This window comes from Geospiza fortis, unplaced genomic scaffold, assembly GCF_000277835.1.
Source record: "Geospiza fortis unplaced genomic scaffold, GeoFor_1.0 scaffold40, whole genome shotgun sequence".
NCBI lineage: Eukaryota > Metazoa > Chordata > Aves > Passeriformes > Thraupidae > Geospiza > Geospiza fortis.
Window position 1 is genome coordinate 9447732 of NW_005054297.1, and position 26564 is coordinate 9474295.

The 26564-nt window shown below is 38.2% G+C and overlaps 1 protein-coding gene across 3 annotated transcripts in view; it reads right to left on the reverse strand.

Annotated features, from left to right (window-relative positions):
- Window positions 1-26564, reverse strand: part of RFC1 (replication factor C subunit 1) — a 32970-nt gene that overhangs the window by 664 nt on the left and 5742 nt on the right. The window contains exons 4-24 of one of the 3 annotated variants that reach the window (XM_031056976.1): window positions 25453-25527; window positions 16104-16336; window positions 15317-15391; window positions 13474-13551; window positions 13058-13145; window positions 12730-12962; window positions 11558-11665; window positions 10864-11043; window positions 10447-10551; window positions 9091-9487; window positions 8066-8175; window positions 6601-6715; window positions 6070-6158; window positions 4912-5049; window positions 4421-4516; window positions 4160-4258; window positions 3572-3726; window positions 3337-3454; window positions 2261-2406; window positions 1605-1818; window positions 405-596 (exon numbers count right to left, since the gene is read on the reverse strand). In XM_031056976.1, coding sequence (XP_030912836.1) covers window positions 405-596; window positions 1605-1818; window positions 2261-2406; window positions 3337-3454; window positions 3572-3726; window positions 4160-4258; window positions 4421-4516; window positions 4912-5049; window positions 6070-6158; window positions 6601-6715; window positions 8066-8175; window positions 9091-9487; window positions 10447-10551; window positions 10864-11043; window positions 11558-11665; window positions 12730-12962; window positions 13058-13145; window positions 13474-13551; window positions 15317-15391; window positions 16104-16336; window positions 25453-25527 — 3044 coding nt within the window. Of the gene's footprint in view, window positions 1-404; window positions 597-1604; window positions 1819-2260; window positions 2407-3336; window positions 3455-3571; window positions 3727-4159; window positions 4259-4420; window positions 4517-4911; window positions 5050-6069; window positions 6159-6600; window positions 6716-8065; window positions 8176-9090; window positions 9488-10446; window positions 10552-10863; window positions 11044-11557; window positions 11666-12729; window positions 12963-13057; window positions 13146-13473; window positions 13552-15316; window positions 15392-16103; window positions 16337-25407; window positions 25528-26564 lie in introns of all 3 variants that reach the window. The other 2 variants (XM_031056933.1, XM_031057011.1) reach the window with 2 other exon arrangements.

Sequence of the window (26564 nt, forward strand, 5' to 3'; positions counted from 1 at the left end):
AGTATAGGCTACCATATTCAGTCTTAAGGGTCCCCCTTTGGTGATACCTACAAAGGTATTACTAGAATTGTCATCTGTAGGAAGCACAGGCCTGTGGTGGCTCCTTGCCACTGGCACTATCCTCACCAACACTTGAAATATTACGAAGTTTTGTAATTGGATGCAGAATTTTAGATTTAGAGTGATGTCTCACTTTGGTCCAACATAAGACAATGGATGGAAGTAACTTAGACTCTTCCACACTACCACCAGTTAAAATTTTAAAAGTTGTGAGATTATTTAATACTTCTATGATTTTTTTCTTAATTCATTAAGATGATGTTAAAAGTCACAGAAAGCTAACTAAAAACAAAAAAGCCCCAACACTTCAGTGAGGTTGTTTAATACTGAGGAAATTAAATCACCTTAATCATTGCATCACTGTCAACAGTATCCTGCTCATCCTCATCAGACTGGATCTCTTCCACAGTCAAGTCTTCACTCAGCTCTAAGGTCGCAGCAGATCCCGACTGCCTTTTGGATGCCTTGACAGCACTAAGTGAATATGGAGTCAGATGTGCCTCTTTGTTGTAGGCACGTGTGAAAGCTGCTTTGACCTGGCAGGGTAGAAGGAAGGAAACTGAGCATCAGTTTAGGAACTGTAGATTGTTAGCAACTTACTGACAGATTCCACATCAACTTTCCTTTGAAAAGACATGACCAAAGATACACAGAAGATGACATGCTCTCAAAAGGACACAAAGTGTTTAAGAGCTGTATGGTGAAGGCTCATTTTAAACAACTCCCACATAATCCTCAATAAAGTGTGTATCTTCAGATGCTTCTTGCTCAGGCCTACAATAATTTCAGCACAGTTACACCAGAGCCCCCTTCAGCAGCACTGTACACTTGCCAGACTAAGCAGCATATTCAGACTAGGGAAAAACACCTGATAGTAGTGTAGGTTTAGTTTCCAGCAGGTTCTTCTCTTTCCATGAGCACCTGATCTGTTTCAGATCACATCTGCCTAGTTTGTAAAAGCAATCTGAGCTTAAGCTCACCTTGTACCAGGTGAGGGGCCCAACCACTGGAGTGCAGTAGCTGGGTGCTGGAAGAGCAGCACATGAAGCACCCCAGGTCTGGCAGTTCTGTCTGACACGACTGGGAAAGGTGTAAGCTGCCAGGCAGTCTCTGAAGGCAGTGCCTGCTCTGTAACACAGGCAGCTGTGTGTCCCTCCTCCTTTGCAGGATGGTAAGACAGGCAGGGCTGTGCCTGAAGGACACAGCCCTTACAGCCAGAGCTTCCTTGTAGAAAGGTACCAACTTTCCCTGTCCTTCCTGTGTTCTGCTTCTGTACCCAAGACACAACTGACTCCTAGTAATCCTTTACACCAGGAACAAAAAGTGTAAGACTCCTGAGTGAAGCACAGCCTGATTATCTTTTAGGACTTAGCCCTGAACTTAGTGCTATGTTTGACAGCTGATTCACAAAGCCTACTATTAATTATGGTTAAGCTGGTCCACCAACTTCAGGCTTTCCAAAGCACATCCATACCCATAGCAGTTATTCTAGGATTTTTTTCAAGATATGGAAGAAAACAAAAAAATTCACTGGTGAATTTTACCTTGGGATCCAGCTTTGAAAAAGGACTGGGTTTGCCTCCCCACGTGCTTATTTCCATGATATTTTCAACATCTTCTTTCATCAAGCAGTAGGAGTCCATAAATGTTATAGCTTGTTGTACACCATCTGCTCCAAAGTCTCTCAAGGGCTGGACAAGTGCATCCCGCAAATATGACAAATATTCCATATTTACTGTCCTCTTGCATGTCTGAGTTCTTTGTCAAATTGAAAATAAAGTACTGAGTAAGTAAATCTGTCCAACCAGCAACACTGACTAGTTCTAAAGACAAGAACAAATAGGTAAGGAGGCCTTCAGCAAATCAACAATCTGCTGCCTTAAGAGCAAACTGCAAATTACAGTGTGCCATTCCTTTTGCCATATCTGCACTGGGGAATAACTAATGCAAGGTATTTGAACACCAGTCTGGGGAAACATATCTCTAACTGAGAAACAACTTCAGGGGAAAAAAGAAAAATGCAAGGTACTTGTGATTGACTTGTACAAATTAAGCACTGAGAAAAGCGTCACCAATAACACAGGAACACATTCACAGAACACATGAACGTGTCACTTATTTGCACCAAGCACCGCGAGGAATTGATGGTAGGTAATGAGCTGCACAAGAAAGAACTGTATCAGAGGAATGCCAGTACTACCTGAGACTCATGTGCATTGCCAGTTCTTGAATGATACGATCGTGTTTGCCTGTGGATGAAAATTTCCCCAGCCAGCTGGGAAAGACAGGAAACTGGGACATGTAACCCCTCATCAGCTCCCCTGGGAGAACACTTGCATAAATAGCCTGAAAAAGTAACACACATGCCAAATTCAGATCACGCTGAAAGTCTCATGGACACCATGACACACTGCCCTGCACTTCACTGTCCCCAGAGAAGAGGGGTAGTTGACACAGGGCCACAGTGGACACAGCTTACTTTAAGAGAACTCTCCCAATTGCTTATTTCTGGTCAATCCCTCTAAGGTTACAGCTTCATCTCTTGTACCACCCTGTTTATTAACATGTTCTAAAATACATGTGAAGTTATCTGGGTTTCAAAACTCAAAAGAAGAAAGACCAAAAAAAACCAAACAGACAACCCCAAAACACGGCCTTTTCTCATGTCCAGTTTAGAGTGCAGTCAAATAGCTGACTTCACACAAACAAGTGATCTCCAACACACAGACATGGTGAAGGAGAGCTTTCCAAAGAACACTGCAATCTACATCAAGTCAGCTCTGTTCCTAAGCATACAGCTCTTTGGACCTGTACTGAACTAGATGACATCCAGAGGTGCCTTCCAATTTCACCTACAATGCATTCTCTGATGCCAGACATAATCCTTTAAGCACAAGTCTTGTCAGTGATTCAGTGAGCATTAAAAGAAGTACAGTGACCAAGTTTCAGTCCTCTGTGCTTTGAAAGAAATCCTACCCTGGTGAGAGGAAGGACAGAGCAAGCTTGTAACAGCACAAGTGATCCACACCATGTGCTTCTATGCTTTGTGAACTGTCCACCTTCTCCACATTTCTGAAGATTTCATTTCATGTTGCAGCATGGGCTCAACAATATGGATATAGGAAACTCTTCTGATCACCAGCGGGACAGAAAATACTACATGAAGTACAAATTGTACAGATCGTATAACTACACTGAAACACCAATTTCCACAGATCCACCTTTAACACTGGACAGCCCCCCTTAAAGAACATAAAATGAGTGTTAAGTGCTCACCTGTGTTGGAAGAAGATTCCAGTTCTGCTTGCTACGAATCTGTCTGTCCACTATATCACCATCACATATACTATCAGCTGCTCTACTCAAGAGCACCAAGTGCTTTTTTAAATTACCCCTGGAAAAAAAAATGAAGTTGACTTTATTACAAGGCAGAAATATCCAGATAGGTTTTAGTCTACTTTGACTCCCTGACACAAAAGCCTATGTCAGTTTAGGGTTTGGAGTAACTCACCCAGCAGCAGCTGGTTTCACATGCACATAGTTCTCTTGGACAAAGAGAGGTGCTAGTGAATAATCATGGAAGAAAAGATCTGATTTGTCTATAAGAGACATACGGGCAGCCTCCTCTCCAGTAGCAAAAACCTTCCGGACCACATCAAAGGGGCCCTAAATAAATGACATTTCAAGAAGTCAGCAGCTAGAAGGTCAACACAAAAAGAAAGACACAGCACAGTATCAACAAAATCAGTATCCAGAAGTATCTTCACTCATCTGTACAAGCTCCTCATTCAGTATTTCTGTCCTAGAACTTTACCAGTTTTAAGAACTGTAATTTATTTTTGGTATTAAGAGAATTATCTCCTAAACAGAGGACAAAGGATGGGAAGTATGAGCTTCAGAATTGCATCTTACATAAGAGACAAGTATATCAAATTTATATTCAGTCCTGGATATACTACTCTTCAACTGTTTGTGGCAAATGTGATAGTCCTTGGCACCTAGGCTTTATTCAGTGCTTCAGTTCAAAAGAACTGCTTATAAACCCAAGTGATTACATTAGAATATGACGGTAAAAGCCAATCCAGTATTTGACACTTACCAGTTTGATGTCCTTTTTGGCTCTGCTGGCATCTGTTTTAGCCTCATCATAAGTCAGTGATTTGTCTTTTGCACACCACATATTAAGATTATGTAAAACCTAAAGAACAAAATTTACAATTTTGTAGCATAATAGAATTTAAATGGAAGACACTGGCAATAACAGCCTAATCTTTATACATAAAAATACTGTTCAAATACTTTGAATTCAATATACATAATCTGCTATCTGAATGGTCACTGATGCTGAATGGGTACTGACCTGTCTGATGTCCTGATTTGCTGCCAGGATTATCTCTTGCATAGCAGGTGGGGGAATTTTTAAACCTTCTTTAAATGCAATAGACATCATGGCACCCTGTAATCACAATTGAGAAACTGTCACTAGAGAATTCCTATGAGTTCTTGCCCCAGCAAAACATACTGACACATCTATGAAAGAACACTGCATATTTTCTAAATTTTTAAAGCACATATAGCTAAAATTTTTTCTCATAATCATAAGTCATCATTTACCATTGATGTAAAAAAGAGCATATTTGTTTATAAAAACCAATTTTGGATATATTCTTAAGGCAGACATCTAAAATCCAAAAGGCTTCGGGAAGAGAAACTCAGACAATTCATTCACTGAAAAGCAGTTACTCACTGAGATGATGGATTAAGTATCCAATTCTGAATAAACTGTGCCACATGAAAACTGAAGTTCCTGATGGTAATTCAGTGCAGCCCATAAAGCCACAGCCTACTTACTTTGATCTGTTCTAGCCGAGGTCTCTGAAAACGAAGATCCAAGCAGTAGTGGACCAAGGAGCGCATCTTGGGGTGGTTGCGATCGTTGCACATGCAAATGATGGGAACCTTCGTGTGCCGGATCAAAGCAATCAGCTCCTGCAATTTAAACACGTACAATGCCATCAGATAACCTGGATAATGAGAACAATTAGAATGTCATACCAAGCAGCATTAGTCCCTGCCTTAAATCAGATCCTTGACAGGTGCCAAGTCCATAACACTCCTGCTGTAATCACATTTCTACACAGTGCAAACCTGGCCCCTCGCCTCCGTTTTTCACTTCCTGCTCGATTCAGCTGCAAGAGATCTGCCGCCTACCCACTTCCATTGTCTACTTCCAGCAATTCTGTTTGGAACCATCTTGAAGAAGCAATGAAGACCAATAGCCCAGAGCACAGCTATCGACCTACAGAACTAGACTCATTTCTCCAAAGGCCAGTTTGACCTGGCTTATGCCCAGAGCGCACACACAGCTATTCTGGCTGCACCCTGCCACAAAGAATGAAAAGGCAGAAAGTAAAAAGACCAGCTCGTCTCTGCTCCAAGAGGCTTCATCATTTTTAGGCTTACCAGAACAAAGTTTGCTAGCTCTAATGAAGGTGAAATTCAGTTCAGTTTCATCCCTACAATGAAAATATCTGCATTTAAGCTAAAAATCTGTGTGCGCTTTACCATCAAAGTACTGCACATGACTATAAGAAATCCTCAGAAGCTAAAACTGGAGCTACTGAAGAGAACAAAGGATGCTGCTGCCTATGCCATACATTAGTTACTCAGTGTTACTGCCTATGCAAAAGAGCAACATTCCCAGCCAGACTATGAACCTCCCACTGCAGGGAGATGTCACCTTAGAGAGACCTTAGGATAAATGTACCTCTTCTAAAGTGCACACACTCAAGTTCATCACTCCAGGCTTCTTCTACACAAGTATCCTTTTTCCCCCATCTACCAAGGCACAATTCTTACACAAAAACAGGCTTCTAAAACACGTCAGACTGTACTCTGCAGAGAGTTTGTTTATGGACCATGGTTTGAGGACAGAGTGGCTTGACTATCTTGTGCTATATATGGCACACTCTTGGCAATGGCATTAGCTAGGAACTACAGTGGCTTCACCTGAATCCCTCCTCTGTCTTCATTGCCTGCCATACCATCCACTTCATCCATGATCAATACATGCTTCCCGCTAACTGATGAAGATGCACCTGAAAATGAATATGGATAAGAAAATGAGATGAGAACAAAGGAGTCTTGCTCAGAGTTTTACCCAATGCTAAGTAAGATAACCCCATCCTAGGCTACTGAGGTGGTGGCTCTGTCACTTGATCACATGAATCTATGTTCACAGACCAGACTATAACCTCATGTAATTTTCTTAGAAACAAGTCCCATGGAACAGAGGAGCAACTGCAGAGTTCTTGAGTAGTTTGTGCAGATTAACAACTCATTCTAGAAGTAGCACGATTTAGTTCTAAACTGAAGAAGAAACCTAACAGCTTACTACATGAACCCATCCCTATTAGAGCCAGTCCCCTCCACCAGACAAGCAATGTAAATTCCTAACATTGTTGTGTAATAAGGAAGCTCTGTCCTTCCTCTAAGCAGACTCTTAATAAAACAAAAGTCTGCTTCAAGCAACAGACGTACCAGAACAGAAGTCTTTGATGCTGGTGTTGTTAAGTGATTCAGCAACGACTTCTTTCAGACTGTTCTTGCTGCGAGTGTCGCTGGCATTCAGCTCCACGTAGCTATAGCCCAGCTCCTGGTCCAAACACACAAACCACATAAAAAGTGAGAAAACAGATCAGGGACAAATACAGCTTTAATTAGTTTCTCCCCTTATACTCATTTTCTCTAGCAATTAAAAAAAAACTTTTAACCATGTGTGGAACGGATAGGCCCAAAAGAGACACTTTCTGTTTTGTTTTGTGGTGGGGTTTTTTGTTGTGTTTTTTGAATTGGTTTTTTGTTTGTTTCTTTTGGGTTTTTTTGTTGGTTGGTTGTTAGGGGGTTTTTTGTTTGGTTAGTTTTAGTTTTGTTTTAATTGAGGGGGATGTGGAAGCATTGGAGTCAGTGGCACATTTTAAATTTTGGAAGATTAACAGAACTGGAACAGAGCTGTGAGCCAAGGCTGGCTAAGCTCCATGGTATTTCCAGCTGCATAACAAAGAAACATACCACATGGCTCTGAAAGCTGCAGGAAAGAGAAGCTTTTAACTATTTAGCCAATAGGAAACACATGACTCCCACAGCAGCACTAACACTTCTGTCAGTCCCTGACACAACTTAACCCAGCTGCTCCTTTATCAGCAAACTCTCCTGCCAGAGGCAGCCAGAACACAGCACTGAGCACACACAGCATTGGTCTGTTTTGCTGGCATTTCCTGTGGAGCACAGAGAAATGCTCTGTAGAGTCCTGAGGCAGCTGAGAGCAAGCCAGGTTGGAAACCAGAAACAGAAAATTATATGCTTTAAGGAAAAAAAAGCAAGCCCAAGACAGCACGTTCACCTTTTCCAGTCTAGTTCCAGATGTGGCATCAACTTGTTGGCACAGAGCTCAAAGACATGCCATTGTGGAAGGGGGAGAAAAGGATTAAGAGTTACTCTACACAACACATTTCTAAATTCAGATTTAGAAATGGACACATACCCCTGTAAATTTCTCTCATCCTGAAGTAGCATTTCAATTTAGAAGAAATCTACGAAATATCTCTCTGTTAGACATATAAAACCCATGACCTTAGCCTTTCAAAAAGCTTGCCAGAATTTGACTCCCACTAAATGCAAATATTCTCCAACTTGCAGAACCAGTGCTGAATGCTCACAATTCTGGAAAACCATTTCCAATTATTCAACATACTGTGATATGTTTCCTCTCAGTGTAACAGAAAGAAATGCAGATGCCCATTGGTACCTTCTCACCTCAGACCTGGTAAAGGTATCCAAACAGCCACATATTTTCACCTGTAACCCTGTTCTGAGCAGGTGCAACCTGGCTGAGAGCAGACCCTGGTCATTCAGAGCACACCCACCTGCACACAGCAGCTGTATCCAGATTCAGAATTAATATGTAACAAAAAAGTGTTCGGAACAACCATTACTATGACCTCACCTTACAAACCAAAGCAGCTGTAGTAGTTTTACCAACTCCAGGTGGACCAGAAAGTAATGCTGCTTTAAAGCCTGTCCCATCATCTTTGCTTCCAGTTTTACCAGGTTTTGCTAAAAAAAAAAAAAGTTTCAGGTTTTACCTGGGTATGTAATTATAAAACAAACTGCATGCTCCTAAAGATATCAAGCATCATTGGAATTTTTCCTCATTTAAGGACCAAGAAGAACATCCCCGAAGATGCATACACAGCTGCATCTCAGGTAAACTACTCGGGTAAAAGCAGCTTAAACCACCTTACAGCTTATGACTTGCAGTGATTTTGAACTGAAAAATACCAAAAAGTGCTATTAATGTAATACAACCATTTCAGCAATTTCCTCACAACCACATCATACACATAAAAAACCAAAAACACCACCAAACCCACACACCACCACAAACAAATTAAGCCAAACCCCAAACATGCCACAAACAAAAACCCACTACCTACTAGAGCTGAACTAAAACCCTCTTTTAAACACAGAAAAACCTGTCTGTCTATAGGATGACCAACTGTCTACTTCACATATGCACGTCTTGCCAGAGGCAGGACCTTGACAATTCATCCATTCACATGAGAGCAGCTCTTTAGACCTGTTCTTATCCTGTATCTTCACTGTTGCCCGTGCCTAACCTATTTCCTCTTGCTGAGGAAGAAATCAATAGGCTCAACACAAGGTCATTTTTAGATACATCACAGTAGGATATTTTGGAGGTTTTTGTAAAAATGAAAACTCAGACTTGGGGGAAAAAAGTCTTTTAAGACACATTTTTCTGCTTTTTTTTCAGGTGGGGAGGTTGGAAGTAAATGAACAACTACTTCACCAAAAAAACCTCAGGCTCGATTGCTGCTAAAAACACATCTGAGTGGAGCCTTATTCCCGATTTCTAGAGCTGCTCTGCTACCACCCAGGCCCTCAGTGGTCCAGGGAATCAAGGAGCATGATTAGCATAAAAGAACACAGAAAATTAACCAGGCCAGTCACCTTGTCCATCTTCCAAGGTGTTCTTGTGCCAGTTTCTGAGCCATCGGAGCAGTTTATTGGCACAGCTTTGCTCACCCTGCTGTCCAATAATTGCCTTAAGAGATACAGGCTTATATTTATCTACCCACAGCAATTTCTCTGTGCCATCTTCATTAACCTCAGAAACCAAGTTTCCCTTAGGTTTTGGGGCCTCTTTCTCCTCTACAGTCTGACGTTTGAAGTCCGTAAGTTTTCGAACAGCAGTGGTTTCTTTCTTGACAGATCTGATGGTTTCTCCTTTTTCAGGAGTAGACTTGTATTTTTTATTATTAGCTTCCCTTTTGTAGGGGCTAAAATTCCTTTTCCCAGCTTCAGCTTTCTCTGGTGTCTTTTTGGGTTTTGACTCCACTTTCTTTGCCTTAAAAAAATAAAAAATTAAAAAGAAATTATAGGAAAAAATACAGTAAAGAAACAGCATATTTAACAATTACAGAAGTGCTTCGAAAGTGACAAAGCTTATGCATTGATTCAAAAAACTTCAAGAGCAGATACAGAAATACTCTCTGAGAAATAAAGCATGGCTAAACACAATGTCACCAGGTTCTCTAGTACAACCCACAAAAAAGAGGCAGGAAGTGTTCTGGTCATTCCAAAAGGAGTCCCCTAATTCACAAAGCCTGAGGCATCCTACAGTGCTAAACTGATGACTAAGTTTGGAACAAACAGGTGAGACACCCTTGAAACTCTTGCAAAACATTTGCAAAAGTTGCTCAACCCAAAACAATTCAAAGGGAGCATAAGTGATAGTTAATAAGCTCAGAGTTGCTTTTCCCTGGGACACTAATGGTATCTTTGCATAAATAAGTCATGTCTGTAATGACTGCACCATATGTTAGAGCTAACAGAGATTCTAATAACATTCTATCAGCCCCTACAAGCTAAATTTAAACGTGCACAAAAAGCTTGTTAGCTCTTTTTTGGTATTGCCTGAAAAAAATCCCTTTAATATTTGTAGTTCAAGTACCACATAAAGAAAAGATCTGTTATGCATACAAATAGTTTACATATTTCTGGGCCTGTCTGGGTACCACATGGTATCATTATCACAATTACTTATTCCAAAGAATGAATCAATACTCCTTGTTTCAACCCGATACCATCTAAGGAGATGCAATTACCTACTCTGTCAGGTACCTAAAATGCAGAATAATGTCCCAGTGTGAAAATAACCTTTAGCTCCCAAGTAGTCATTTGTCTTCAGCACAAACAAAAAACTTTCAATTTTAACCTAAAAGGTCAAACTGATGACTGTTGTGTTACTGGAAGAGAAGACAAACTCCTTTCAATTAAAAACAAACCAAAGCAAAAAAAGCATACCTCTGTTTCAGCTGCCAGCTCATATTTTGACTTTTTGCCTGGCATAGCTCGAATAAGATCAAATAGACCATCTTCATCAATAATTTTTGTACCTAAAGTGGATGCCTGGAGCAAAAGAAAGAATTAAATGTGAAATCAAGTTACATCAGGATTTACATAATTCATTTCAAAGTGTTTTCCAGTAAAAAAACTATGACTAGAAACACAACAACAACAGTTATATATCTGTGTTTGTGTATTGTATGTATGCACAGAAGTAAAAACAAAACAAAGCTGTAAACCACTAGGCAACTTTTCATTTTAAAGATGCACTTTCTGGTTAGTACTGCTTCCTGCTGGCAGCGATACTAGAATTACCAGTGAAGAGAGGAACAATTGAGCTGCACTTTGCCTTTGGCCAGGCAGGAGCCCACTCACCTTCTCACACTTGGACTGGCCGCAGTCCCGGCCCATCACCAGGTAATTTGTTTTCTTGCTGACATTGCCAGTTACCTTTCCTCCGTAACGCTCAATCAGAGACTTGGCCTCATCTCTCTCAATGCACTCCAGAACTCCCGTAATTACAAATGTCAGCCCTTCCAAGCAGTTCTCAGCTCCCTGAGAACCAGAGCATTGCAGAAAATGCCATTACTGATACAATTCTACCAAATAGCTCTTAACCATCAGCTATTTTAACCCTCTACCACATCAAGTACCCTATCAAACTTTACAAATAACACTATCATACCTAGCTAGGTAATAGTTCTAAAAGTTCCAATGGGAAAACCAACAGAAGTCCTTACGTTGTTTACCTGACCCTACTTGTAGCACTCTGTGCTTCGAGCACAGCATATGAATCAATTGAGTGACAGCAATCTTCAACTTTAAGACCAGTAACTATTTTTAATGATCATGACTTCCTAAACCAAGTTCTGAGTACAAATTCTTTAGTACACTTCCTTACATTTAGTCACTGCTTAGCATTACAATTTATGTTTTTCTAATACATTCTTCCTACTGTGAAAAAAATACCAGTCTTTAAAACAGTTAAGTTGGTATTTTTTAAACTACTTACAGCAGTAGATCTACTAAACACTCCACTTCATATACAGAATCCTGCAGCCAAGCTTACCTGAGGTATCTCTTTGGACCCCAGTGCTTTGGGACCCTCGCGATTAAGGAAGCTTCGGTAAGCTTGGTAATTGTTTCGCTTCTTTTCAGAATCCTCAGGACTTATAGACTGGGTCAGGAGAGGGAAAAAAATTAATATACACATTACAGCTATAAAAACAGCAAAATAAACCCAAGCTTCACAGCTTAAGACATTTTCATGCACCAAAGGAAAAGCAAGTTCTAACGTTTGTTTTTAATCTATCAACATGCAATAACTGAAAGTTGCTCTCCTTTTAGTGCTTGTGTTGAGGTGTTTTTCCTTGTTCCTTTCAAAAATATTTCAAAAATATGATAGCTTAAAAAATATGCACCCATAATTTCTTGGCAGGTCTCTGTAGATTCATCTATTGCACATATACACGCTCACTCAACTCTTAAATTGTCACTTTAAATTGAGATCCTATTTGTGATGTACACTTATGTAAAAGTAGAAATACTATGAAGTAGACTTTAAGAGACACTTAAGCTTCTCAATCAGCAAACAACTCTTAAAAACTCACCTCAAAATGAGGTGCAGGCTCTCTCTTGTAATTACAACTGCTATTTAATTGTCAAAATGAGGTACTTTATACTGTATGATTAAGAAGTACATTTTAATGTTGCCAATAACTGCCAGTGTTCAACCAATACAGTTACTGAATCAGATAAAAAACCACAAATTCTATTCTTACATAGCACATCAAAAATAAGAAAAAATAGTAGACTAGGGAGAGAAATATAAATCCCTAAACAAAGCCACCCATCGTTCTAAGCACAGAACAGATTCTCAAGGTCATCACAATGACATCAGTAGGTTTGCACTCACTAAGTGTCAGAATTCCTGCATTCTGTGTTTTCCAGCCAAGTTAAACAAGAGAAAGCACAGAACTGATTTTGCAATGTACCTGCACACCTTAATTAGAGGACCTCAGGTCCTTCATCTGTTTAAATTACACTTTGCCAGGTAACTTTCTCCACACAGTTTTACAACTGCAGTAAGGAAGGAACTTACAGTCTTACCAGAATTCAAACCCTTAAAAGATGCCCAGGAGATTCAAAGTACCAAGTTACAACAGTGACACCTATAATAAATGAAAACTATTTTCCTGCAAACTCCACCAAGACATCTAAATCAATTTTGATAGCTCCTACCTCAGTCTTCTTGGGAGAAACTTTCTCCTTCTTTGGTGTTTTCTTCTCTTCTTTCCCTGAAGCTGCTTTTCCTCTTGATACTGAATTTTGAGCACCTCTTTCCTTTTCAGCCATCTCTTCTTTTTTACCATCAGATGATTGTGGGGGTAAACAAGAACCCTCCGACTGTTCAGCTTTAGTTTGTGGCTTCGCAGAGTAATTCTTGGCTGCACCAGCTAAGTCTGTTGCTTTCACTTGAAAAGAGGCAGACGGAGAGGAGCTCATATATAAAAAGGTATCTCATTAATATTATAAATTAGTGCAATGCTTTTCAGTTTCTGTGTCCTACCTCTTTCTGTCTGCTTGTATCCTGCTGTTGTATTAGGGCTGCTGTTGATGCTCAGTACTGTTTGCTCTCCTTCTGTGTTTTTCCGACCCTAAATAAACACACAATGCCAAACTCAGGGATGTGTATCCCAAGCTACCACAGGGACACAGCAACACACTTCATTTAATTGTGACTAGAACTTAAAACACCATCCCAACAGAGGCATCCAGCACACACTATCTGACTAGGCAGGACACCCTCTACTGAGGGAGGAAAAGCCAGGAGGGAAGTATAAGGAGTGAGTATGCTATTTCCATGAAAACACGTTCCTGCTGGTTTTAATGCGTTTGTATGGAAGTCTCAAAACAAAGGTGTATAAATAAGAACACTCCCCAGCAATTCAACTCCTAAAAGTGTAAGTTTCAAAAGAATTCAACCTTTTTCTTCTGTGGTGTTTCATCCAACATGGCCAGAGTTCTAGCAAATTCTTCATCTTCATGCAGCTGTCTCTCCAGCTGAAAGGAAAAAAAAAAAAAAGAAAAAAAAAAAGATTTTTAGGCTAATGCCAAACAAGTTCTAACTCTAGTATATTTTTACAAAAACTAAGTGAGCACATAGCTAGAAAAAGAGTGTCCTACCAGAGGCAAATAAATTTCTGGAAATGGTATTGAAGAATTACTTGTCTTCACCAGAAAGGAAGAGTAGTTAAATCTAGTGAGAAAAATTGACTTGTTGCACTAGAAACATTATTATGCCTGTATAAGCTGTTTTCAAAGGAGTTTTTTGTTCATATATTTTATTGCTGTGTGCCCTTTTCTTTTGAAGGCTGCACCTCATAACAAACAGCCTGCAACAACATGTAACCTGCTAGCTTTATCAAAAGCAGATCCAAAAGGCAAGTAGAAACAATGCCTGTTAAAAATTATGATGTCTCCAGAATGAATGTTTTATTCTCATTTACTACTAGCAACAAGTATATGTAAAAAATTCTGTTTTGGAGAACTTAACTACTGCCCTTAGCCCTGCTCTTAGTGTCAGTTCTATTTCCTTTAGGGAAGCAAATATACTTTAACTTTCTATTACTTATACTCATACAACTGATTTTCTCTGATGGAAGAATCAGTAAGAACAAATAGTGCACAACATCTGTGGAAGTTATTTATTAGTTGTAAAAAAACCCATCAGAGTCAGTTTGGCTTCATTTTTATTTCACTTAACAACATAAACCTGACATCTCCAGTGATAACTGATCCTTTGGTTACCTTTCCTGTGCAATACAGTACCTTGGGGAAAACCTTTTCTATTCGTGAATAGTGTTCATTATTGCCAATAAATACTGACCATTGTTTCAACAAGAGAACAACAAAATTATTTTCATAATTGAAATCCAACATGCCATGCTCTAAGATCCCAGTAGATGACTTTATAAAACCAGAATGCCACAGGCATTATTTGTATGTGTCCGTACAGTGAAATCTACCTTCCCTGAGTATAGTGAGGAAGGGAAAGGGCAAAGAGCACCCAGTGCAAAGCAGACTGAGGCAGAGACACACCTGATATAAAGTACTGGGATGCACAGAAACTCTGACTGTTATGGATAAGATCAGTTCAAATGAAAGACATCATCTTATTTTTCCTGACAGGTTGTTTAACTTTCTAGTAGGGTAAAGCTGGATTCACTTTCTCTCATCCTTACTTTCAGAGGTGCAGATTTGTCTGTACAATCTAATTATTTCAAACAATACTCAATATTATATTATATTATATGTGGGAAATCAAATTTTCCCAAAAGCAAGTAAATATGTGTACCTTCCCCTCATAGTAGTACTGATTTAAATAGGAAAGTTTAAGACATGTAAGGGTCATTCACATTTTTCTCAACTATAAGAAAATTCAAAAGACATGTAAAACAGATCATGGATGGCAATGACTTTTAATTTTTTACTCCACAGAATGAAAAAAAACATAACACCATCAAAAACATAAGGAAGCAGAAAGCAAATTCTGTGTGAAAGGCAGGATTATTAGAAGTACATCAGCTGCACAGACAGAGAAAGTCTGGATAGAGAGAAAATAGGTTAAGCGATACATTCTATTTACATAACTGAAATAAGGCCTATAAAAATAACTGTGTGACCAGGCTTGCACATATTGATGGATTTTATTACACTTAGTTACAGCATACCTGGAAAGTCCATCTTAACTTCTTAAGGAAAAACAATAATAAGTTTGTAAACAAACTGCTCTTGCTATAGAGCATTAAGTTTGTAGAGCTTTTACCTCTGAATCTTCTTCAAGCTGCAGTTGCCTAGCAATAGCCTCATCATCTAGTGTGCTGTCTCTGCTCTGTGAAGGCTATATTAAAGAAAAAATGACCAATTATTCAGTTACTCCATTACTGTGTCAATTATAATAATTTCATATGTGTAGATTCCTTCTGTACACTTCTAGAAAAGGACTGTGAATGAGACACACAACATTAATTTCTAGCTCTCTAACCTAAACACTATTAAGGCCATTTTCAAGGGATTTTGTTATTCAAAACAAGACCATGTTATAATATAAATATCTCAACTCTTCAAACAATGCTGAACATCTCTCAAGCTATCACAGTTGCCCAACTTGAAAAACACATCAATAACACCGCTGGGAATTTTTAAGTTCCTCCATACTTTTGCTTGGTGCTTTGTTACTCCATGAATATGTGCCCCATGAAGCTTGGGAAAACAATCTTCTCCTTCTCCTGCCTGCCCTCCACCCTCAAATATAAGCTATCCCTTCCACTCCCCAACCTCAGAAAACTTAATGGATTTCAAGGAAAGTCACTTTCCAATAAGAAAATACTACCTTGAACTTTGTGCTATCTTATCAAACATAGAAAGTACTCCAAACTTGTATTTGAGGACTTGATGTGCACACACAGATGGATCATGAGAGCTCAACTTCTATGTGAATGCTCATACAGAGTAACAGGAGGTAGGAGCAGCACTTCAGCACTTCCTTGCAGTCCAAATGTCCATTCTGAGCTACCATCAGACACATGAGCAGGAGCCTCACCAGTACTCACCTCTTTCCTTTTACTTGCTACCAGCTTCTTTTCTGAGCGTTGGACACTCCTCGTCCCAAAGAAATCAAGTGCAGAGGTGGGAGTCTGTTTCACTGGAGAGAGGGGTTTGCTTTTAGCTTGTGGTTTTACCTCCTCTTTTTTCACAGTATTTGTTCCTGGACAACCAACCCCTGACGTCCCGTTCTCCTTCGGTTTCAGGGAAATTCTTTTATTGGCAAAATCATCATCTTCATCTAAACACAAAGAGAATTGCATTACTTCTGGTACACAGAATTCAAGTTCTAATAACAGAAGTTCCAAGACAACTATTTTGGCAGATTACATCAACTCAAATCCTAAAAAAATGCTACAGGCATTCCAAAGTTTTTGGAAAAAAGGCTGAGTTGCACAACACATAGCATTTAACACCTTGAATAGCATAACTCAAGTCTGAACAGATTCAGTACCGAAATAACAACACAACATTGTTACTTCTGCTCACACATTACCTCCCAATTTGACAAGTTCAAAAAGAAATCCCTTCCCTTCTTAAATGAGGAAAACAATAAACAGAAGATCTAGATCAATGAAATTTGAACTCCCTCCTTCATTAATGTCAAATTGAACAGTACAACCCTTCCTTCACATTTTATGTGATGCACAAAGGCACGTTTATTTATTACCTTATAGTACTCATCAACAAAGTAGCTACATAGGCTTTGTAGACATGTATTCTTAAGAATCTCTCTATCTTACATTACAAACCAAGCAAAAATATCAGAACATTTTCTTTACAAAAAAAAAAAAAAGAAAAAAGGATTCTTGGGTAAACTTCCTAGTTATTTTTAAAGTATTGCTCATAGTTTATGAATGTTTTAGCAAAAACATTTCAATGCCATTTTTTCACTTTTTCCCTTTTACAGATTCTATGAGCTCTCTATATCTCTGCACTTAAACACACCTCCTTCCAGTACAACCAAAACCAACTAAAAGAAAAGCAACAATTTCACAGAACACAGAAATCGGACAAGGTCAGCAAGACAAAATGGATTTTTCAGTTTGAAAGGAGGAGGAAAAGTGGCATACACAGTCTTACTGAGAATTAGCCCACAGACCACTGAGCAAAATTTTAATCTCTCCTTTTCAGACTCTTCTCTAATAGTCAGGACATGGTCTGCCCAGCAATGAAAAAGAGAAAGTTTGATGGCTGTTCATTAATTCAGAACCCAAACTCTTCATTCAGTCAATCAATCAACAAAAAATGAATACCAAGGACTTCAAAGAGTTTTATGTCATGTTGTGAAGTCTTACTGACAGTTCTACAAATGAAACCCTCTCACTGAGGCATACAAAACTCCACATAGATCACTGCCACATGATTAGATTAATACAACAGCACAGAAGACAAACATCACTGGACAAACTTCTACAAATGGTAAAAGCATCATCTTTGTGAATTCTTCTACAAACTCAAAGTGAGCAAATAAACTGAAAGAAAATACCCAAAATTAACATTAGACAGTCTATAAAAGCAGCAGAAAGACTTGAGAGGAACAGAAACAGAGGCAGTTTTATTTGCATGCCTCTAACTGAAGTCTAGTTTTACTTTTCTTAAAATAGATATGCTTTAGACACCTCAACATATAAACAGATTGTTCTAAACATCCGCTTTTTACCAGAACTTAAATTGACAGCCTTATCACAAAAACATGTTCATTTTCCAGCAACCCCTAATTTAAGTTCCCGTATTTCTTTTCATACAAAAATTTGTTTTCTTACCACTTCCCTATCTGTCATCTCTTATTTTTGTTTGTATCTATCCCTAGTCTGTCATCTCTTATTTTTGTTGTATTCTAGGCAAAGATAGAGGGAAACAATTGTTTTTTGTTTCACCCATTCTCAACAGATGGCAGCATTTTGGAGTGTTTCAGGCATCAGCCAGAACTTGCTGCTACTGAGCACTTACTAAGCAGACTATAATGAGAACCAAGCAGGATTCCACCCATTGCTGGGAGAGCAAGTTCAGAGAGGGAAAAAACTAACACAAAGATGCATCTCTAGTGGGGTAAATAAAAATTTATCCAAGAGAAAGTGGCATTTCAGCCAAGTCAATTCACAACACATTATATGGAAGAGAAAATTCAATCCCAGGCCCTCAGCTGACACCAGCAGGTTTTACACAATGCTAAAAGCTTTACTATTCTCCACACAATTTATTTTCCCAATGCAGCAGTAAATGTCCTACTGCCATTTAGCTCAATTTAACAAACTGTGACTATTCAGGGAGATTTGGATACTGGATGCTGTAGACTCCTAATTTACAATAGTTTCAAGTCTGAATAGGAGATTACTTATCTCAAACAATTTCGAGAATATTTCTGGTTCTTTCAAATTTTTCAGTTTAACAAAAAAAAATTTGCAGGAATAAAATATACTATTACTGTAAATCAGCAGTTGATGTAGATGTAATTACATTTATTTGTCTTATCATTACACAAATCCTAGTCTGCCCCCCAGCTCCCAGCTTTTCTTAAACTAAGGACTGCTCAATGCTAAAAAAGAACTTTTACTTATTATTGTTATCAGAGGATCTGTGTGCAATATTGATTTTTTTCATTATTCACTTATAACCACAAATAGCAATAAAACCCAACAGGATATTGCTTTCTCTTAAGCAGAAAGAAGTAAATACAATTAGATTTTAATTTAAAAAATTATGCACTCAGGTCATTTAGGAAGACAGTACTACATATTATCAATAGTTAGAACTTGGCTTTAATTATGTTGTTCCAGGAAATGACAGGATTAGAAGCATTTATTGACTGCAAGCAGTGGCTGAAGACAGACAAGAAACTCACATATGAACAGTCATTGATAAATAAAAATAAAGAAAAAGGAGAATGAGAACATGGAAGTTGTCATTAGGAAACAAAACGAGCCTGATTCTATTAAAAGTGGGTTTCAAAAGAGGCTTTAGGGGACTGACACTCAGGCTACATTTTCATCCCAGGTTCAGCAAATCCATAAACACATCACAAATTCACCTGATCTCCAGGCACTCCCCTTAGTTCAAGTACTGATAAACCCAACGTTTTTAGCAAAACCTTAACACTTTTCCTCAAAACAAACAAAACATACACCAGGTGCCACAGAAGTGAACAGCAAAGTTAATCAGCTGCACATTTCCAGTTTCCTTATAAGCATGAAGGCAACCTGATTTACAACTCTGAAATGCCAAGACAGTGATACTATTGCTGCTGCACTAATCAGATCAATGGTGCTCAACACATGACCTGTAAAAGGAAAAAGATGTGTTCTTATTCATACCAGCAAGCCAATAATTTGTGTCAAATAAAAGTGAAAATTTGGGTTTTAACTTGCAAAAATTGTAGATTAATTGCATTCTTATAGCAATTGCTGGGCAAACCTCGAGACAGCCTTACATGGGGGAATAGACTTCACTGAGAAACAGGAATCAATTTCAGCATCAACTAGACGACATTTCTGTTGTAAAACCTTTCTAGAGCAGAACACAACTATTCCAGGAACAGTATTTCCTGTTTACATTGATCAATTTTTGTGTGCTATGAATGAAAAATGAAATAAAAATGAAAAAATATCCTGAACATACACTATTTTTTCCAGGATCAGCTCAGAACTACAAACACAAGTAAAGACCAAATATTCCAGCTGAGGCTTCTGGAAATCAAGTACATGCAGCAAAGGGCAAGCTAATCATGTGATCAATGGAACACACAGGCAGTGACCATCAGGAGATTGCTTTTAATTATTTTGTACACAAACACTACACATGAAGCGGGGATCTATTATGCCAGGCAATGTAGGAGGACGAACTTCCCTAGCAACAAACAACTGCCATGCTGCAGGTTTAAGAGCTATTCCATGACGTTAAAGCACAGCTGGCTTTTATTTCACATACTGCTACAGCAGCAGCACAATTATGTTAATAAACCAATCCCAGCAGGTCACTTGTAACTGTTTATTATTCCTCTTTCTTACCCTCACCCTTTCTCAAAAGAGCTTCACCTGCTGATTACTGAACAACACCTGTGGTTGTTCCCTAACTGAGCCTGATAAAAATTATCTCAGCTGTTTTAAAAATAAATTCAGATCCTTGTAAAAGGCTTGGGTACAGGAATGATCTCAGCCAATCTAAAAAGGGAGCACTCTACTGCAGGCAGGGACAATGGCAACAAGCAGCATAGGACAGGCCCTCAGACCAATGTATTTTATTATTTCTGTACCGTTGAGTTGCTCATCACTAGAAAATGTAATTCCCTGGTTCCTATTCTATTTAGGATACAAAATATCTGAGGCAGGAACAGCCTGTTACTATGATGTCATAAAACCAACTCCAAATATAGGCAGGGCATGTACAGAGCATAACTAATTTCTACTTATGTTGAACAACATTTGTAGACTACTACATAAGGATTTCTGCATAGAGCTAAAGGACTACATCCTAAATTCATTAAATCTACATTACTTGTAAAAAATTATAACATTCTGGACATTTTTCAGTTTCAATGACACCTCTTCTGCACAAGTACTTAAACAGGTCCTGTCCTACAGGACCTACCATCTCCAGCAACAGGCACTGCAGTCTAAGCTAAATGGAGGGTGCAGAAAATAAAGCTTGTCTACAGTCTTAGTATTGACTTTATTTACTTTACCTATGCATGGGTCAGTAGCCAACACTCCCAACACTTGGCAGGACTGAGTTTTGTACTCATCTTTTGCCTAAAGTAACTCTTTAAGATAACCACTTCTCAAGAAAGCCAGCAAGTCTATTCCAACTCCTCCCCTGCAACTCCTTCCAAAGAACAGATGCTGTGTGATTAGCTTTATATTTTTCTTTCTTTCTCCTCACTTAAAAAAGCTAGTAGTTGCAACCTACATTTAAAAATTTAGATATTATGTCATTAAGTCATGTTAGATTTTTCAGGCCATTTCTCAAAAACCTAACTGATTTTAGATGTAGTACAAACATGCACTTTAAACCACAATTGTTAGCATTTGGCCTATATTGACATGTCAAGGTTCTGTGCTGTTATAAAAATATAAAGCTTACATGAATCATTTCACCTTTACACCCCTGAAACAAATTTACCTTTGGATTTTTCAGTTACAAACTTAGAAAGTTGCCTCTGCTTTATTTTTCACTTTGAGATAAAAAGGTTTAGGGATACAACACTGAAATGCAGTTAACTACCATGAGTTAGAAACTTGAGTGCCAAACTACACAGCCTTTGATATCCTTGGTCCAACACATACCAAAAAAAATTGTTAGTCAAGTCTGTATGCTTAGTTTTGGGACCACTAAAATACATAAGAAGGCTGAATATATTTAAACCAAAGTAAATTATCTTGATCTGCAAATCCATCAATTATAACAACTCCTTCCAAATGAAACGCTTGCACTTGGCATAAAAACAGCTGTGTGTATAACCACAGCAAGCAATTAGAAGGAATTAGTCCACTAACTCAGTCCAGCTTATTATTACTGAAACTTCTATTCACTGGAGCAGGTTACCTTCCTACAACAGTAGTTCACAGAAGCAGATCTGAATCCACCATGCAATTAAATTTCCTGCTCTGGCTTAATTGCCTGAAGTTACCTGTGTAACAGGAATATTCAGTAATGCCGTGTGAATAATTACAAAATAGGAAAAAAGGTAACTTTGAGTAATCCAGTCAAGTATAAATGTGCTCATTTTTTCCAGCTGCAGCTCAGGCAGCTCAGCTTACTGAGCCTCTCAGGACACTGTGCTCTGTTTTCAAACAAAATCAATCAGCGTAGGAAAAAAAATCCAAACATAAATCCTCTTTTTACATTTTGAACTAATCCGGGAGATTAACCAGTTAAGACCAGTTACTCTGGCAGCTCAATAAGGAGATCTGAAAGGGAGAAAGAAGGTCTCCAGCATGGAGAATAGAACAGGCAGAGGAAAACAGCAACATCTTGAGCTAACACAGCTACAGCTTGAAGACCTGCTACAGAGACTAAACTAAAATTAATTTTATTTCATGTCCTATCACATTTTAAATACAGGCTGACAAGTAATGTCTTCTGATAAATGAATCCTTTTTTTAGTCAGAATTACACTTATTTCTCAATATTGCTGTTATCCTAGTTTCTGTAGAAAGAAAAAAAGACCACTTCTATAAGAATAAGATTATATTATTTCATGCACACCTGGTTTACACCTTCTCTCCTATTCAGGGAGTTAACTACTATCATACACTCACTATGTTCATACAACACTCTTAAGAGTTTGAGTACAAGAGCACATTTACATTACATGGCCCTTATGTTGTACTGCTGGTATTCCCAAACTTAACCAAATCAACTTTAAACAGGCTCACTCCTCAGTAACTTTTGCATTCTCCTCTACAACACCCATCCCCTGCTTCTTCAGAGGATTTCTGCCAGAACCCACTCTCATTCCTCAAACGCATATCAAAACTCCCTTAAGGTTCAACTACAGCTCCTCAACTGACCTTCCATGAAACACTTCAGAGCAAAGTTGGTACACAGAGTACTATTTATCTCCTCCTCACATTTTCACTCATGTATAGCATTTTCCAGAAGTAAGTATTGCCCAGGAAGTGCCAGCGACATTTTATTTCCCCATGAAATATTTCAGTGAAAGACATGCTTATTCACTGACAACCTGCTCCTCATTTGAACCTGTGCTTGAATGTAGGAACTATTTTTTTGCCCACCAGTATTAGCACTTAATTAATTTTTTGTGTGAGGTTGTTTGTGTTTGTTTTGTTGTTTGTTTCCCTATCCCCAATATTCTCTACATTAAAAGAGTCTGTATTATCAAGGACCTTCACAAGCTATTCTTTTTATCCTGTCTTCGAAGCTCTAAAGAAACTATTTTCCACTAACCTGCCGACCTCCTCAGTTCCTACCATGTCAGTTTTTCTACCTTTATAAATAATTCTGCCTACCACTACTATAAGGCTTTACTATTTTTAAAAATACTCAAGCAATCAAGGCAATTGCTACACTGACATGATTACCTCTACAATGTCTATGAAAGCTAAGTATTCACTTCAAGCGAGGACAAAATTCTTGCTGAATAACCACCTATGATGAAACCAGATGAGGTACAACAAACCACACTAACAGGTCATCTACAAAGCTCAAGGTTCCATACTTCTTTAAACAGTGCAAGTACTATTTTAAAAAGTACAATGAACATTTGGATTTTTCCCAATTCCTTAAGACTGTACTACCAATAAAAAAGTCTTTTTTTCCCCCTTGTTACTGTGCAGAATAACTTAGTTTTATTTTTGACCATCATTAAACTAAATATTTATTTAGATTAAATGTATCAATAAAAACAAAGAGCAACTATTCTTGCTTTGTTCTTTTGCCTTTTAAAAAAATTAACTTGTTCACAAGCCAATAAGAAACAAAGCAATGCAATAACCCAGATCAGTCTACTTTTATACAAACCAAAAGGTTCATTTCCCCAAACACTTCTGGAGAAAGCTGGGTACCACACAGATATATAGATCAGCTGAAAAGAAATTCCAGCAACAAGAGGAAGAAATTTTCAAATTAAATTGAAAAACAGGTTGAGGCAATTAACTACCAAACTTTTACTGCCTTCTTGATGCCAAAAGGCTCTTTCAAACACTGCCATGGACAGAGCCCTTGAGAAAGAGATTCTGACTTTTGAGTCCAAGCAGCATAGTCTTGATTTAAGTTTTCAGTTCCATAACACTAAAAAAAAGGACAAATGTCTACAAATTTTGTTAGGACCTTTTCTATCTATATGTCTACATTCCTATTCTTGTAAAACACGTTTATCTCAAGCCAGCTGCTGTATCAATACCACTTCAATGCACTCAGCTTGGCAGTTCTATCAAGCTGAAGAAACAATTTATAGAAATTATAAGTAAACAAAATTCAAGCATTATGTCTCAAGGTTATAAAGGCATTGTTTTAGAATACACTGTTAAATCAAACCTGTGTGTACTTAAGACTCTTTTGATAAGAGTAACCTTGAGCCCATGGTTTTCAGAGATAATAACTAATAACCTTGACTAGTGTTCCAATGGTATCCCTATGCAGAAAAATCTGATTACACCACTTGGAATTGCATAATAAACCTAAATATATGCTGTTTATTCCCCAGAAATTTGATCATTTACCTACTCTGGGATAAATGCTTTTAAAGATCCTTTTAATTAGGAAAGAATGGTGGGAAAAACTGTCAAAGGAAACAAAGCTTTGAGCAAAAGGATAAATAAGACAAATAAAACGTTCACGTTATTTTGGAAAATTGAGTTCATTTGAATACCTGATGTGGTACAGCAGTATGCCAGGTCAACTACCAAGGACAAGCAAAACAAGCACCATGTATCTAAGAGACATAAAAGACCCCAACGGGAAAGAAAAGTATGGAAAAAAACAGCTGAGCCACGCTTCTAATGCAATACTGCAGCAAACAATCCCTTTTTGTTTTAAAAATGCATTGTATTTTTACAGGGAGGCAATGTTTATGCTCAGCAATAAACTTACAAAAAAAATACTACAACACCTAAGGAAAGTGTCCACTCTTCCAAAATAAGCATAATATAACTCAAAGAGGGATTACAGAAGCCCTACTGAAATTCTATTATTTAAAAACCATGTTTTAATAAAACAGGCTTGGATTCAAGTCTGTTAATTCAATCACAATTTCTTCAGGAAGTACTGTGGCTAGTAAAGAACTCTACTCAGAGATAAATACAGAAGGCAGAAGACAGAAGGTACAGCTTCAGCCCATCTCAGAGTGGGTGCAGAAGTACAGGCAACCACTGCAGCAACTGACAAAATAAATGTTTGTATTGAGAGGTAAAAGAACTTTTTAGTGACCAGCACATCACACAGAGATTAGACATGGAAGGTTATATACCTGGTAAAATAAAAATCCCTGCAGCCAGCCATACATTTCAAAGTATGCTAGTGAGCAGCTAAACTATATTAAAGGTAATTCCTTAACTTCCTCCCCTACATCTACTGAATTCTCTTAAGCAAGGAAGCATTACCTCATTAAACCATATGCCTATTTAAATCAACCTAAGCCACTACTCACCATCACCTCACTTTTCACCCTGCTCCTGACTTTACAGTACTTGAGGCTAAACTTCTGAAGTGTTTTTGGTTAGCTTGTTTGAGGAGAATGTAATTTGTCCTCCCCAATATTAGGTTTTATGGTCACATTTGAGTCTATCAAACAATCCACCCCACTATAACATAACCCACTCCACTACACATATAATGATATATTTCTTCCATTACCTGTCTCTGAAATATAAACAACAGGATCCCGCTTTAGAACTTTACCAGATTTTGAAGCAGCTGCTTTTTTCTCGGGTGACTTCTTGGATTTTTTCACTGACTGCACCTCCTCTTCTGAATCTGTGTTTTGACCACAACATAAATGTAGATTTCCTCCACATACACACAGGCTTTAAGTATTAGATCACGTAACAGTCAACATGTGTTCACATATATTCAGCCGAGTGAGAGAAAGACTCCATATTCCTACCATATGGTAGGAAGGTCAGAGCACAGCTTCCTTTTTCATCCACCATATAAATGACTAAATGAAAATTTGGTCAGAACTCAATCTTGACAGTGTTTTTTTGTTTACATAACAATAAATATTTTGTTATTTATTTCAGTAACTGCTATATCTGTACAGCAATCTTTCTGAAAATGAATGCAACCTTCAAAAACACTACAGCAATTTACTTCAAAAAAAACCAAACACCCAAAATGAAACAAAACAAAAAATTAAAAAAAAAAACAACATAAAACCCACAAAAAATATACTATTATGCTGATGTGTTCCAGTAGATGGAAACCTATTCCAAAAACTAACAACAAGCAAAAACCAAAAAACTACAGAGGTGGTACTCTGATTTTTCAGGAGAACACTGGTGAATTGCCACTCACATCACCAACCATTCTGCATATCCCTAAAGCTGTGGAGATGACAGATTTATACTACTGTGGATTATGGATCCCAGCATCTACATGAATAAAGAGGAGAAACTGAAGAAGCAGAGACAACTAACAAGTGTTAGAGAGGGCTAACTTTCAGAGTCTCTCTCTTTCCACGATAAACACAAATATATTGTAATTATATCTAAAAACAGAGTGATTATAGTCAATTGACTTGCGTACTGGCACCCTGTATAAAACAAAACAAACAAAACCACCATCAACAACACCACCAAAAACCCCCAACAAAAAACCAGTTTTCCCTCTTGAAGAGCTTAGAGTACTGTTTCTCTTTTTCTGTCCTACTACTAGGACAGAAGTTCTAAAGGATTAGAACTTGCCAAATCTCCAAACAATATCAGTACTTCAGAGGTAGCAGCAATATATTAATTTTGTACTCCTACTATTCCTCACTGCTGAACAGGAGCTGTTTATAAAACTCAACCCAC